Genomic DNA, 16,537 nt, shown 5'->3' with positions numbered 1-16,537 from the left:
ACAAATGTATGTTAATTTTATTCCAACGAGACTACTGAAATTTTGAACTTGACATTGGCATAAGAGTTATTTGTGGGCTTTGTCTTCCCTTCAGCTGGCATGGAGGGCCTGTATAATGTTCAGACCTGCAATAAAAATATTTCCCAGCCTTCACTGAGTGGTAGAGAAAGAAGATACTTTATTGCTGCTGAAGAAGTGCTCTGGGATTATGGACCTGAAGGCTATGACAAGTTCACCGGGCAGGGTTTAAATGCCACTGGCAGGTAGGGTTCCCAGCCTTTCATTCAGCTTTTTGATTTCAAGAGTAGGTGTGAGATTTTTTCACAGACATCTAGCAAATTTGGATGCTGGATTCTCATTCATTTTAATTAATCTCTCAGGCAATTTTGAAAAACCGACGCCAAAATGGTGATTTTTTTTTTTTCTGTGGATGATTATGATTATTGGTATAATGATATTGCCCGCATTCCTTGATCAGGATCAGTGCCCCACTGTGCTTAGTGCTATGTAAATGCCTACACCTGTGATGCTCAGCAAGTGACAGGAAACCTTGGGGTGCCACAACCTCTTTTAAAGGGGGCCATGAGATGTGAGGAGATAAGTGCAGGCTCAGGCTTGTTTCTGCCTGGCCACTGCCTGCCCCACTGCCCAGCCCCTCTGCAAGAAGGCAAGTACTGTAATACAGTAGTTTTTGAAATGGGGTGCTGCTTAATTCACAAAAAGTTGTGGAGGGGTGCCTTGAATCAAACAAGGGATGCCTTGAGTCTAAAAAGGTTGAGAACCATTGACTTACACCGACACGAGCCCTGTCCTTAGAACGTAATCAGATATACCAGAGTGAGTAGAAATTTGTGAAGTCATTTTGCTAGATGTGTAACATGTAAAATACATCCCTCTTTATGGCAAATAATATGTACATATCTCCTTTGTGCTGCCAAAGTCTACTATACAAACTAGTTATCACAGTTGTTTTATCCAGCCTTAAAATACTAACTAGCTGAAATAGTAAGTGTTTCTTAGCCTGCAGAAGTTAATGAAGTTATCTGCCCATTACAGGTAAAAATCAAGTACCAGTACCTAATCTAATCTGGATTTTGCCCATATTTGAAAGGGCACCTCTTATCTAAAAAGTGACTTTTCCAACAGTGCTGTTCCTCTGCAGTACAGTGAAGCAGCAGTTCATTAGACACTGTGGGTGCCTCTAGACATGGGGGGACACTGGTCTGACATGCTGTAATTACAATGCGTCAGAGCAGACTCTTAATTGAGTCTGCTGGAGCATGCTAATTAGCATGCTCCAGGTGCCTTCATATCTGATGTATACACTGCCCCCACACTTCAAAGTGGTGGCGGGGACACTTTAGCTAAAGTTCATCCAATTAGCTTTAGTTAAAGCACCCCCGCCACCATTTTGAAACACAAGATGCTGAATACACAAGACTCTGCAGGCGCTTTAATTCAAGTGCCCCCTCCCCCCACTGCCAGAGCACATATAAAGACACTCCTTGATTTTTTTTTTTAATGTTAGGTGTATTAGTAATGCTCTAGGTAGATAGATAAATAAAAACTCAATACCATCCCTCCTCTTTCAGCATCTTCACTTGTGTATTCCTTAGATAGGCTTCTTACAATCTCTGCATAAACTTCCTTTCTTTTCTTGATGCTTCTTCAGGTTTGCTTCTTATCCTTTCTGAGTCCCTAAACTACATTTACTTCCTCCTAAATTTCCTAACATCTATTCTGTCTTCGTTGTCCTTGGTCTCTTCGCAGTTTTTCATAGTGTTAATCAATCCTGCACTATATCTTGACGTACTGTCTTCACATTTTTTAAGAATGACTATACTTCCCCATTCCAAAATCTATAAGGGATCTTTATATGTGCTGCAGGGTGGGGAGTGCTTTAATTAAAGCGACTACAAGAGCCACTCTAATAAAAGCTCCCGCAGCATCACATGTATTCAGCGTCCCATGCTTGAAAATGTCAGTGGGGGTACTTTAACTATAGCTCATTTGACGAGCTTTAAAGTGCCCCCGCTGCCATTTTGAAGCGCAGGGGTGCTGAACACATGTGATGCGGAGGCTGCTGGAGTGTACTAATTAGCTTGCTGTAGCAGACTCAGTTAATTGAGTCTGCTCCAATGTGTGCTAGTTAGCACGTGTCAGAGCAGGCGTCTTGCTCATGTATGGGTGACCTAAGTTGGATGACTGCCCAGTGGCTTAATTCTGAAATGCATAAATGGCCAAGATGAAAGGTTTCAGACAAATCAAACCTGTAGGAAACCAACCTGCAGGACAAAAAGGTGGATTTGGCTCTGCAGTGCATTCTGGTTTCTATAATGAACATTTCTGTTCAGTAATTTTTGGTCAGACTCCACAAAATTGACATGTACCATGGATCCAGGGTATTGTCCTACCAGATTAGACCCATATTCCACCAAGTCTTATATCCTGTTTCTTCCTAGAGGAGGATTTTGCCCTAAATGAATGAATATTGTCTGTGTAATAATTCTGATGTGTTAATTTCTAGCAACTCTGCAACGTTCTTTACACGAGGAGAAGACAGGATAGGAGGGAAGTACTGGAAAGTTCACTATGTAGAATATGCTGATGCTGAGTTTACCAGAAGGAAGAACTTGACTGAAGTTACAAAGCACCTTGGAATACTTGGTACAGTAAATGTTGGTGCCGTCTACAGCAGTGACAGAATTTTTGCAACTGGGTACTGGGATAGCTGTTCTTTTTAGGGGAAATATTTCTATGCTTGACAGTTTTCCTAATGCTCCATTCCTTTTTTCTCTTCAAGGTCCAGTTATCAAAGCTGAAGTGGGAGATACGGTATTAGTTACTTTTGCTAACAAAGCTGACAAGAACTATAGCATTATGGCCCATGGCGTGAGCTACAACAAGCTATCGGAGGGTGTGGCCTACTTAGATGGTAAATTTTTAGCTGTAACATTGACAAGGATCAAGGATTGCACTTTTGCCAGCAGGTTTACATGCAGCTCATATATTCTAAAATAACTTTGTCTATGTCAAAGTTGGGGGTGGGGTCAGGGAGGGAGGGCTGCACTTTAATTAGAACGGCTTCAAGAGCCACTCTAATTAAAGTGCCTGGAGCATCTCATAGATCAGTGTCCTGGCACTTAAAAATGGCAGTGGGGGCACTTTAAAGCTTGTTCAACAAGCTTTATTTAAAGCACCCCTGCCACCATTTTTAAGCGTGGGGACACTGATACACAAGATCTGGAGTGCAGTAATTATCACACTCCAGCAGACTTGATTAACTAACTGTAATTACAGCGTGTCGGAGCATCCTTCATGCGTAGCAATAAACTCCAGTTCATATTGTGCTGGAGTTTAATGCTTCTAGGTACTGTGTTTACAGATGCACCCAGGACCGCAGCAGCCCTGGCTGGCAGGGGTCCTGGGCATCAGCCTGCCCACCTGGGGCTGCTCTGACCTGGCTCAATGTGCTGCAGAGGGGTTAGCTGGGCCACGAGGGTAAACATCTTGTGTAGACATGCCCACTGAGGAATAGTCTCCATTTGCACCAGAGTAACCAAGATGAGTATCTGGCACCATATGTTCACTGGTTCTCTTGAATCTTTGGGGACAATTGTTAATACACTAGGCTGTGATCTGAGCCACTTCATTTCTGGTTCTCAATTCTAGCTGTGGCATTAGCGTTGTTTCTATGTTGTAATCGCAATGGCATACTGTGATGCATTTGGAGCATTGCCCAGCCCTGGAAATACCTTCGCCTGATGAACCTGGAATGTGAAGTAGCAACAATTGTTATATTTTGTAAATATTGACATGAAATATTTCACATTTATAGGATGGGTTTAAATGTTTTCTCTTCTTAATCTGATCCTATTTTTGTTTAGTTTTTGTAATATGTTTTGTCTCATTTAAATTGCTAAAGAGAAAGACAAATCTCTCGATGCCTGTGCTTATTTGTTTGGCTTGTGCTGTTTGCACTCAGAACACATTCCCGGTAAAGATAAATGTTTTTGGCAGAGCTGAAAAGAAATAATTATCAGGGTCAGATTTGTTGGGGGTTATTAAGCAGCCACAGCTCCAGTGAGGAAACCTAAGTGGGAGCTATGTGTGCCCAGCATACTGGCAAGTCATAAGGGCTGCACAGGATTTGAGCTTCTTTGATTTGAAGGGAGAACCTGTACTTAGAAACTGATGACTCTATCTGATCTGCAGTTATTGCTTATTTTCTGGGAACTGTTAGCCAAAGTGCAGTTTTGGGACCTGATTTTACTTGTTTTGTATTTTAAGGCTATCAGAAGCTGGGAGCCCATGTCAAACCAGGCGAGACCTTCACATACAAATGGAGAGTGCCTGAAACCATAGGCCCAACAGCTAGCGATCCACCATGCCTGACCTACCTGTACTACTCAGGAACTAATTCAATCCGGGACACCAGCTCTGGCCTTGTGGGGCCTTTGCTAGTTTGTAGGACGAACTCTTTGAATCATGATGGAACACAGGTGCTGACTCTGACATTTGTATGGACTGAATATGTGTGGGGAGTATCTTTGGGGAGTTTCACGTGCAGATTTGACTTGCTCATTGCAGGCCCTTTTGATAAAGGTAATAAAATTCTATCCCTCAGGGTATAAGCTGATCCCTGGAGGTCAGGAAGAGGCCATTAGTGCCTCTCAGGGGGAGCACTACCCAGAATGCTAAGTTTATTTCTATTTGTTTTTAATATGCACCATGAAGCATAGCAGTTGCTTATGCCTGTCTCTGTCTTATGCAGTGGAACTGGCTCAGACTATGAAGGTCAGAGCTGGGAATGATCTTCCCCATGCTAAGGGGCAGGTGTATCTGGACCTAATATTGATGCTGGATTCTGATGCCAATTACTTATTCAGATTTGTATCTGAATATCATTTAAGGTCCAGATCAGGAACTTTGGGTCTTGCCTGCTGTAAGGAGGTTAATAATGTAACTCGGGTCTCATGGTGATGGGACTAGAGTAGAATATGATCCTCAGTCTGGGGTCATGAGTATGGCTCAGAGAATCATGATCTCTTCTTTTTCCTTTTAGGAGGACTTTTTTTACCTTGTGACATAGGGTACTAGTTGGAAGAAGGTCAAAAACCACTGCTAATGAGTGTTTATTTTCCCATTGCAAAGTCTGGGAGAAAAGGAAGCCATGTGAAAAATGTTTTATATCTGTAATTGTGTGGGCACCTTCTGTGTTAATGCCTTTGCTTCTTTCTTGACTGCAGAAAGGGATAGACAGAGAATTCTATCTGCTCTTCACTATCTTTGATGAGAATGTCAGCTGGTACCTTGACAGAAATATTGAGGTATTTACTGGGGACTCCTCAAAAGTAAACAAAGAAGATGAAGATTTCCAGGAATCCAACAAAATGCATGGTATGGAAAGATGGATGGTGCCTACAGTTAAGACATTTCAGTCTTATTTAGGAAGATGAGTTGGGAGAATATCAGATATGTCCACTTTCTGTTATATTTTCTTCTGCCTTTTACAGTGCCTTCAGTAGGAGGTACTCTGGGGGTTGCAGCCAGATATTGACAGTCTGGGCTAGGGCCAAATTCTGATACCTTAACTCAGTGGAGACCAGCCTTTTTAGCAGGCATGCCACAAATTAGCCCTTCATCCTCCCTGAGTGCCTCTCTGACCCTGTTCTGTTGCCCAATCTGCACCTTTGCTTTCTGCTTCCTGATCTTCTGCTCTGCTTTTTGCTTCCTACCCTGTGTTCCCTGTCTGACCTGATGCTCTGCCGCAGTGGTATAGCTAAAGTGGGTGAATGGGGCAACTGCCCTGGGAGCTGACTTGGCAGGAGTTGGGAGGGAGGACAAAAACTGCAGCTACTGCTGGCAGCCTCACAGTCACAAGCATGTGGCAACTGGAAGTCACCATTGCCCCTGTGCCCTGGATGCATCCCTATGCTACTGTTCTGCTTCCTGCCTTATCTGCTGGCATTGTGTAGTAGAGGGTGCAGACCTGTCCAATGCACTGCTGACAGGACACCTTATGAGACTCTACTCTGGCCTCCCAAAGGGAGGATCTCAGCCACACACTTACTTTATGGAAATAGGGGCTCTCTCCCTAGCTTGCTCCTTTTGCCTGTTGGCTAAGGGCAAGAGACACTCGGGGGCATCTGAACCACAAGACCTCCAGGCTTGGGCCTGCAAGTAGGATGCCTGCCATGGATTTGGGAGTATCTGAAGCCCCAGGCTGAAGAGTTTGGGATGGAGGATACTTGCTGGTAGTAGTATCACATGGACTTGAATGATTGGGTTCTGCTCAGTTAACAGGATTTGGAACTGATTTGGCTAATTTCACCTGGAACACAAAATTTAATTAAAAAAAAAATCTGCTGCCGTGCTGCCTGAATCCTCTCTAATATGCTACATGCCACACACAGAGGCTGCCTGTGCCACAATTTGGTCACCCCTGCCTTGCCTCATGTTGAATAGTACCTCCATCCCATTGCAATGAATGGGTCTACCTACAAGTGCATCTCAGCATGAGGGAGGAACTTTTGGGTAATACACTGCACTTTATTCAAGCCTTAAGACTGTCTCCTGAGCAATTCCAGGCTCTGACAGACTTGCTGTGTGACCTTGGAAAAATCACTTAACCTGTTTCCTTGCCTGTTTCCTGAAAATATGTACATTAATAAGAAGTAAATGTTGTAGTCTATCATTCCAGTTTTGTCAGTTACTTAGGAGGAAAATTTGTGAAGTATTGTATGTGCATTTCCTACCCACCTCAGTTATTAGAACAATTATGCCTATTTTAACATATTTCCTATAAATTCACAGCTTGAGGTTTTGAATTGTTTCATTCTTACAGCATGAGGTAATATCTCATACTAATTCATAACTATGATATAGTGCCTTTCATAGAAAGATCTATTGTGTTTTACAAACTTAGAAGAGTTTAATCCCACAAACCCTCATTAAATAAAGAGATGTTATTACTATTATTATAATATATCATGCATAGGTTATGTGACTTGGTCAAAGTGTTAAAGGATATCTGTGTCAGCTTAGACTACAACCTTGCCCCTGCTTACTTCCTACCTTGCCATCTTTCCTTCCAGTGTAATAACAGCATTTTCCTCATTTTATATATGTCTCTATTAATGGTTGGACCATTCATTAAAAAGCTTGGATGAAAGGGGACAGTTTAGTGTTTTATAAGATGTTATCATATGACATATTATGAGATACTATTTCACAAACAAGGAATGAAATCTAACAGCTCGGATACCTTGACAGGAGCTTATATGAATATCTGACAAGCAGTTAATTTGATTTGAAGGGCCATGCTTCAGAAATGTCCCCTTTACTAAATTAATGCGATGTGCTCAGAGCTCCTTTGTTAGACATGCCAGTAAAATATTTGCTGAATTACAGTGCGTCCTCCTAACTGGACTGTTTTCTCCTCCTCCAGCTGTAAATGGATACTTGTTTGGTAACCTGCCAGGACTAGCAATGTGTAATGATGACAAAGTTTCTTGGCATCTGATCGCACTAGGGACCCACAGTGACATGCACGGAGTTCATTTCCAAGGCAACACCATTCATTTGAAAGGGACAACCAGGGACAGTCTGACCCTGTTTCCTCACTCGTCATGGACAGCGCTCATGCAGGCTGACCATGTGGGTATGTTTTTGAGCTCATCTCTGTATTGCTTTCTTTGCAGGGTACAAAAGGCCTGAGTAGCACATGCAGGAACATCCCTTTATACTGTTCTACTTCTGTGAAGGGGTTTTAAAGTGGTGTGAATGTAGGGGCCATAGTGTAATTGAATTCAAGTATGTATGTACAATGAGGAGCAAAAGACATGGACGGGAATGGGACTTTCCAACAGGCAGGAAGCTAGCTAGCTCTAGGATGTCATGACATTCTTTATCATCTTAAAAAAAAGGGGGGCCCATTTTAACTAAAGTTAAAATTCCCACCCTGCAGAGACTAAGCATCATTTAAGATTGATTTTGGGGACTGAATTGAAGCATAGACCTTATACATAGTCCTTATGCTGACCTCTCTGAACAGGGCTGAATTTTACCCAGTGAGCATTTTACCCAAAAGATATTCCTGTTTTTTTTAAACGGAGTTACACCACTGTAAAGGAGAGCAGCATTGGGCTCCTGATACAGTTGTACAGGGCCCCAAATTAAGTCAGTGGAACTAATCGCAGGATTCGATGTATGACTGTATGGTTCTCAATGCACAAATGGGAATTTAGTGAGTAAAAATAGATATACACCATGTATTACCTTTGGACATTTACAAACTATGGCCTTCAACCCAGAGAATGAGCGAAGCTGGACTGTTGTGTGTTGAAAGTTAAACATTTGCATTTGACTCTGCAGGATCGGGGCATATGCTGTCTGGTGTGTAATGACCTCAACACAAAAAATCAAAATGTGATTACTGATAGAATAGTACCCAGAAGAGAGCAAATAGCCCTGTTAGCTACCACAAGAATTTACCTGTGCTTCAGTCTGCCCTCAGACTCTTGAAATATGACTCTGTAATTATTTCTCTTTATTCTGTAAGCCAGAATAAACCTTCTTAGCTGAGGGAGTAGTTTTGTACAGTAATCAGATGGCTGGCTTTGGAGATGATCTGATCTTTAAGTATCTACCATGCAATTAGCTTCCTTTTTGGTGGATATAAGATGTCTAATAGGAGGATTTCAAAGCTGTTCCCCCAGGAGTAGTATAGTATTCCTAGTGGTTCAGTGCCATTTCTTTTTTCATAAAATATCCTTCAAAGAATATAAAGCTGACGTGGCGGTGTCCTACAAGTGGCATTAGTTGTAAGCAGGCAGAGAATGTAACTTCAGGCTGTTGTGTACTGCTTTGTTAAGCAATAATGAACACTTACTTAAAAAGCTTCATTCAATTTTAATTGGCCCTCAGCCTCTGCTGACATTGGTTTCTGTTTAGGTGTGTATATGGTGCCAGAGCTTTATGGTGATTAGCAGATCAACAGTTCAGCTGTGAAGCTGGTGGTCAAGTAGTAAAACTAAAAAGGAGAACATAACCTCTTAGATACACAGAGCTCAGTGTACAAATCAGTACATGTACCATATAAACACAGTCCGGGATAGCAACTGATGTGGATCAGACAGTAAAACTGCTTCTGTGACTGCCAGAGCTTCTGAGACCACAGCCACCATTATACTAGCTCATCAAGGCAGGAACTGTCCCTGGCCAGTGGTCTGAAAAGGGCCCGGCATAATGACCCCTGATCTGACTGGGACCTCTGAGAAGCACTGCAGTAAAATCAGGAGGAATTAATTTGAGGATTGGGGGTAGAGATGAGTGGAGGATAGTGGGATTTGTATTGTTCTGGGAAGGAGGAGGAGAGGTAAATTATTGTGTAGAAATAAGGAAATGCAGAAGCTTACATCAGCCTAGGCACTGGGGAGCTCTCAGGGACTGTGGAGGGGAAAGGGAAAGGAGCACAAGACTTCTGTGGACATTGATTTGTATCATGGTAATGCTGTTGGTGGGAGAGTGGTATCTGTCTTTAAGTGTATTTGGGGAGGAGATTGGATGTGCTTTTGAATGTAGGATCTGTTATTTTATAAATTGGATTAATTAACAAATAACATTTTTTTAAAAATAGAAGTCAATTGTGCAACCCAGCTGTTCATCAGCGTTAGAGAGAGATGCATGGTTGGGCATCTAATAAATAGGAGGCTGCAGCATGGAGCCAGCTCCAATGGTGGGTGCACACCTGACTGACATGACTGATTCCTCATGTCTCCTAGAGAGTTGACTGCGAGCATGGGCCCACTGCTTAGCAGCTCTTGCACTCAGGTTTGGCAAAAACATTGGTGGCTTCCCCATGCATATACACCTTCCCCATGCATGCACATAAGACAGGGGAGGCCTCTTGTATTCTCTTCCTCATGTATTCAGGCAGAAGCTGACCATCGCTTGGCTCTAATTAGTTACACCTTTCAACACCCTTATGAGACAGGTGAGGATTTTCATAGCCATTTATAGATGAGATAATTGAGGCACAGAGAAGTTGGATGAGTTATTCAAGGCCATTTCATCAAGTCAGGAGGAGAGTCATAACTGGCCCATCTGTCCTGGCTCTCAGTACCTTGGTCTGAGTAACAGTTCATGATTTGTTCCTAGAGCTCATAAGGAAAAGAGTATGATGAAGTAAAAGCATAATCGAGATGATCACAGGTGTTCTGAGAAAATAAAAAATTAGGCCATTCAGCCCATCTTCTTGCTCCAACAAGATTGTGTATCTGTTTTATAATTGGCAAAAGGATAATTCCTCAGAAAGGCAAGTTACTTTTTACTTAAGGGCCCAAATTCTGGCCTGGTTCACCCTGTACAATTCTACTGTAGGTGATAGTAGAGAACCTTCTTTTCAGCATGTATTTGCACCCAAATACACACTTGGTCAAAACCCGTATTCACACACAGCTCTTGATTGATGTTACATTATAAAAGATCTCTGGCCAAATACTGTTCTTAGCCACCCTGTTGTACATCTATAACAACTTCACTGATGTTTCTAAGTGCAGTACCCTGGCCTAGGTTTGCTTTGGGGACAGGCTGCTAAAGTGTAAAGCAAAGGACTTCATTTGCAATCCTTTCTTTTGATCTTTTAAATTATATAAATCCCAAGCACGTTCTCTTCCAGGCACTTTTGAAGTGGTTTGCAGAACATTTGATCACTTTATTGCTGGAATGAAACAGTTGTATGAAGTCAATAGCTGTACCAACATGGGTCACTCCAGGCAGCTCTATGCAACCATGAGGACTTTCTACATTGCTGCAGAAGAAGTGGAATGGGACTATGCATCTAATAAGAGCTGGGCACTGAGAAAACAGAACATGACTGGAGAAGCAGAAAGGTATTTAAGTACAATTAACATCAAACCTCTCTATGACTGTTACATATTTGAGTGGGAAAATCTGGCAGCGTTTCAGGTTTCACAAAACCTAAGTAATGCTCTCTGGAAAGTGTGAGGTGTTTGGTACCAAAATTTATTCATCACAGGCATTGTATTTAAATGATTATTTTTTACTGAATAGACAATTTTGTCAGTAAATGTTTCTACAGCTACGTAGTTTCAATTGCAGAAGTTACTTCCAATGAGTTTTAGGCTCCTACATTATTTTTGAAGATGACACTTACATTCATTCCTAAGGCATGGTAGACCTTCCTTTATAGACTAACTAAATAAGCTATAGATATATAGATATATGTAGATATAGTTATATAAGCACAAGCTTTTGTGAACCCATGTTCATTAAACTCCATTGGGCAGTTTTGAACTTAGGCATTTTGCTGTGCATCTTTCGACAGTAAACTACAGTACAGACTTCAGGCTCACATTCTTATGTGCTGGTTCTCTTGAAGTTTTGTGTTACTGGTAATATCTGGAACTAAGATTGCATTTTTCAGTGCCCTTTTTCCTGCTTCCTGGGGCTTTTTTGTTTGAGAAAAAAATTTAACACAGAATGGAGAGTGTAACAGTGGCACCTTGTGGCCAAAAGTAGCATCACTACTGTAGGCTTGTAATGATCTAGCTCTGTGGGACTCAACATGTCACAAGATTAAGCCCTGCATCCCCCCTGAATACCACTCCCTTCCCTTTCCCCTGCCCAATCTCTTTCTCTGCTCCCACCTGATCTTTCTGCTCCCTGTCCTGTCTGCTGCTCTGTACCCCACTCTTTCCATAATCCGCTGCATGACATACATAGGCTGCCCATGTCACTTTTGGTACACGTGCTGCAGGTTGGTCACTCCTGAGATAGCTTGGGGGTGTTCAACTCATCCAGTTCTGTGAGTTGGATCGCTGGTCTAAGATCAGTCCATGGACCAGATCTGGAGCATGATGCTACATCATCTGGCCTGCAGGGCTGGAATTTGGCAGTAGCAGATTTAACTGTTGGGGCTCCTGGGCCATGCCATTTCTCCCACCTTCAAATTTCCAGCCATGTAGGCAGCTCCATGGGCCACATGACACAGTTCTATACTCTGGATCTGGCCTGTGGGGCTGCCCAGAGGTCCAGAAATGTGGCAGTGGGATGAGCTGCAGCAGTTAATGCTGCCACTGATGGGGAGGCCCAGAGCCAGAGGACATGGACCCACAGGCCAAATTTGGCCTGTGGACCATTTCTTCATAACCTCTGGTCTAGCTCTTTACAGTAAATGTGGGGACACATTGTTTGGATCTGTATTTTCTACAGTTTGGGACTGGTGTAGCAAGGGCACAAGCCCTGACTTCGTTTCACTGCCTTATGGGAACAGTAAGAAGTCAAAATTCTAGCCGGGAAATCTGTTTGAGATGTTCTAGCTCAACCAAACTGATGCCAGCTGTTATGGGTAGAGGTGCCTTGTTCTGTGCTGTGCTTGGGGTCAGGCTCTATGTGCAGACTGGTCCCTTTGGACCTTATAACATCTAAATTAGTTTTTAAATGAATCTTAAACTAGTTTATATAGAAAAGCAGATTCACGCATTATTCATACTAGGAACTCAGTAGTGGCTAGCAGCTGCAACCACAGTTGAAGCCCCATACTGCTATGAGCTGTACCAGCCACACAAAAAGAGGCTATCTTTACTGCATAGATTGCATCCAAAGCCTGGGTCCTGCATTGAGCACTGTACAGGCTGACACTTCACGTGACATTTAACTGAAGTTGTGTTGTAAAACGCTGGGATGTTAAGCTCCTCCTATTCCAGGAGAGAGGAGGAGGCCAGGGAGATCAGATTTTCAAAAGAGTTTATCTCCCACATTAGCATATAAATGAAAGAGTCAGATTTTCAGAGGTGCGCAGTACCCATTAGCAATGTAGATGCTGTGCTTTTCTGAAAATCCAGCCACAAGATGGCAACTGCACTCTCCATTCTGTAGATAGCTAAACAGGTAGCCTCCAGAGACCAGAGGCCTGCAGAAAAGCACCAAAAGCCAAACAGTGAGGTTGCCAAGGTGCTCAACAATTCCAGAAACCTATAGCAATGGTGCTCATCCTATGGCCTGTGGGCAGGATCCAGCCTTCAGAGCCATGTTATTTGGCCCATGGTGCTTCCTACAGATCTAGAATTTTGGTTGGGGGGGAGCAGTGGTGGCATTATTGCTCCCAGGGCCAGGGCAGTTAACACTGACACCAGTCCTCTGCCACTAATTTTCTAGACCCAGGGGGAGCCCTGCAGTCTAGATGACATGGCCTTAAGTGCCAGATCACACCAGTGCGCCATCACTACTCGCAGCCAGATTGGCACATGAGATTGCACCCACAGACTGACCCCACACATGGGATCAGGCCTGCGGACCAACTCCACTCTACTCATCTGGCCAATGGATAGACCTCGCACTACTCCTCCAACCTGTAGGGTGGAACAGAATCACAAAAAGGTAGGGCTGGAAGAGACCTCTGGAGTAGGGTTGCCATATTTCCAGTTTCAAAAAAGAGGACACGTGTCAGGGTGAGGGGTGGTAATATGATTGTGGGGGACCCGTGCCCTGCCTCTGCACCTCACTCAAAGCCACCCACAGCACCCCACCCCCCAGACCATGCTGGTGCTTCTCACTCCCAACCTGCAGTCCCCCCTGTCCCTGGTGATACCCTTCATTCCTGACCCACAGCCCCCTCGCACTGCCTGTGTCGCATGCTCCCAACCCACAGTCCCCTGCCCCCCTGGTGATCCCTCACTCCCAAGCCACAGCTGCCCCAACCCTGCCAGTGCCCATCACTCCTGACCTACAGCCCTCTGCACCCCCCCCCCGCTCTGCCAGTGCCCCTCACTCCCGACCTGCCGCCCCCTGCTCCCCCCAGCCCTGCAGCATCTCCCAGCTACCCTGCCCCTACAAGCACAGGCACCAGCCCCAGTGCCACTAGCTGGGCCACACGTCTCCCTGCTGCCCCTGAAGGGCACTCCCCCACTTCCCTGGCTGGAGGGGCAAGCACCTCCCCCCTGCTGCTGCAACCCCAGTGCCCAGACAGCTTCTCCCAGCACCAGCAGGCACCTGCCCTGCCTCACACACCCATCCCTTACACTCTCTCTCTCTCACACACACACACACACACACACACACACACACACACACACACACACACACACAGCCCCCCAGACATTCCCCAAGACTACCCCTCCAACCCCTGCCCCCCCACAGAATTACCTGTATCCAGCTGCCAGGGCTGCTTTCACCTCCCTGCCTGGCTGCATGCCAGCCATATGTGCGTGCGCCCTGCATCCAATCACCCTCTACTCCGCTCTACCCAGTCCCAAGCAGCTCCTTGCTAGGGTAAGCTGAGAAGTGTTGGGGGAAAACTTCAGTGCTGAGCAGAGGCAGAGCAAAATCCCAGACATTTGTTGATATTTTAAAAAACTGCCCAGACAGAGATGGGAGGACCCAAAAAAAGGACATGCCTGAGAAAACCCGGACATATGGTAACCTTGCTCTGGAGTCTAGTCCAACCCCCTGCTTGAGGCAGGATCTACCCTATCCAAACCATCCTGTACAAATCCTTGTCTAGCCTATTACTAAAACTATACAATCAACCCTAACACACAACTACAAAGCATGCTCTTGATGGATCCAGTAAGAGGACCATGATCCCCACTACAAAGGAAGTTAGAAGCCCCCATTGTCTGTACCAATCTGACCATGGGGTGCGAGGTTCCTTCCTGACCCCAGATATGGTGATCAGTCTGATCCTAAGCAGGAGGGCAAGACCCTCTTGCCAGGAACCTCTAGATTTTAATCCCAGGAGAAGTATTGTCACAGCTCAGTCAAAATCCCTAGCTTTGGCTGCAGCCAATACCCAATGCTGCCCAGGAGGGCAAATAAAAATCTCTGACATGTACCAACAGAAGGGAACATCTTTTGCTTGGCTGAATTGGGGCCTAATGGATTTACCTGGAATCACATAGGAAGTCTAAGTAGAATGACCTCCTGACCTCTAGTGCCACCAATGAATTTAGAAGATTTTTGCGGTTATACTTTTCTATTTGTTCAAATGTTTTCCTCACAAAGAGAGGAAGCTAACTTGACTGAATCACAATATAGAGAAAAAACAGTGAAACCACCTTTTCCTACATACGTTAAATGAACCAATTGCAAAATTAAAAAGGATATTTTTCTTATTTCTTTCCATTGCAACCTCACTAGGCACAATTATGGCAATCAAAAGTCAGAAGAATGTTTTTTAGATAGATGTTGTCCCTTTATGGTTTGTTGGTTTTTCTGGACTTGTGTTGTAGATACTAATTTTAGAGACAAATGCTTCTTAGGTACTCCACTTAGATGATTTCAATAAATGCATTACTTAGGTGCTTAAAGGCTCCATCCATCATATACTGAAACACATGAATAACCACTGTATTTACATAAGTACTACTTTTGAAGATACATTATAGAATTGAAAAATATTGACCTTTTCCACAAACCTTTCAAATGTGGCCTTTTTTATCTGGCTTGGTCAGGAATGGGTATTCTCCTTGTTGTTTGTAGAGACAATTTAATCTGTTACAGAAGTAGAACTATAAAGGCTAGGAATTAAACTTGACTCTCTCAAGGTCAGGTTCAGGAACTCTTACAGTTAGTGACTAAGCTATAGGGGCTCTGGCACTTTAGGGTATATCTGTGTAGCACAGTGTGTACCCATGCTAGCTCCGTTTGAACTAATATGTCTACATAGCGTAATACAATTCCATGCAGAGATCCTAACTGAGGTCTTGGAAGCAGTGTAGCTAAGAAGCAGGGTTGAGTAAGCTCCTCTGCAGATCAAGCTATGTTACTTCTGGTTTGAGTTACTTTGATCAGTGCAAGCTTGGGTATCTTCATACAGTACACTGTGGAGTGAGGATGTGCCCTTAGAGCTCAGTCATGCAAGATTTGCTCAACTCCAAACTCACCTGCTCCTGAGGGAAGACCTTACTGAAGATGAAATAACTGAAGGCCTGTTTACTTGTTCACTTTGCAAAATCAGCTTGGTCCAAAACCTTTGCCAAAATGTTTTCTGATATCATTAAAATACAGTTTGGGCTTCCAGCACAGCCACAGTCAAGCCGTGTTTTCACTGTTTCCTTGAACTGGGATGGAAGGAACTTTGTACTCAATAACAACTAGAAAAGGTATTCAGGAGATGTGTTAGAGGGCCTGAGGCCATACTGTGTATGGATGCATCAGAGGGCAGTTCCCATTTGTTACCAATGAACAAGAAAGGGCTTTTGAACTTGGCAGCCCCAGAGAGACAAACCACTTGCACCAGGTTGGGAAATGCATGCAGTAAAATAACAAAGAGTACAAAGCAGCCAGCAGAGCATTGTTTATTGAGATCTGTATGCCATATGACAATGATGATGGATCCCAGAAAGAGTCAGCTTCTTCTATAACGAACAAGCAAATTGATGATAGAGTATTTTAGCTGTACCCTGGACAAAACTCAGCTCTGGTATACATAAACAAAGTATTAGTTTTGGCACATTTTGAGCTTTCATTTTGCACAATTATGTTGGGAGTCAACCTAGACATTTGTAAAACA

The 16,537-nt window shown here is 43.7% G+C and overlaps 1 protein-coding gene across 2 annotated transcripts in view; it reads left to right on the top strand.

Annotated features, from left to right (window-relative positions):
- HEPHL1 (hephaestin like 1) overlaps nucleotides 1-16,537 on the top strand; it is a 61,698-nt gene that overhangs the window by 24,204 nt on the left and 20,957 nt on the right. For both annotated transcript variants that reach the window (XM_019483632.2, XM_006266113.4), the window contains 7 exons: nucleotides 95-263; nucleotides 2,528-2,667; nucleotides 2,804-2,935; nucleotides 4,291-4,502; nucleotides 5,250-5,400; nucleotides 7,451-7,663; nucleotides 10,682-10,895. In XM_019483632.2, the coding sequence (XP_019339177.2) occupies nucleotides 95-263; nucleotides 2,528-2,667; nucleotides 2,804-2,935; nucleotides 4,291-4,502; nucleotides 5,250-5,400; nucleotides 7,451-7,663; nucleotides 10,682-10,895 (1,231 nt within the window). The remainder of the gene's footprint in view (nucleotides 1-94; nucleotides 264-2,527; nucleotides 2,668-2,803; nucleotides 2,936-4,290; nucleotides 4,503-5,249; nucleotides 5,401-7,450; nucleotides 7,664-10,681; nucleotides 10,896-16,537) is intronic.

This window comes from Alligator mississippiensis, chromosome 1 (assembly GCF_030867095.1).
Source record: "Alligator mississippiensis isolate rAllMis1 chromosome 1, rAllMis1, whole genome shotgun sequence".
NCBI classification, from domain to species: Eukaryota; Metazoa; Chordata; order Crocodylia; family Alligatoridae; genus Alligator; species Alligator mississippiensis.
Note: the sequence above shows the minus strand (reverse complement) of the source record. Positions and strands in the feature narration are given on the sequence as shown.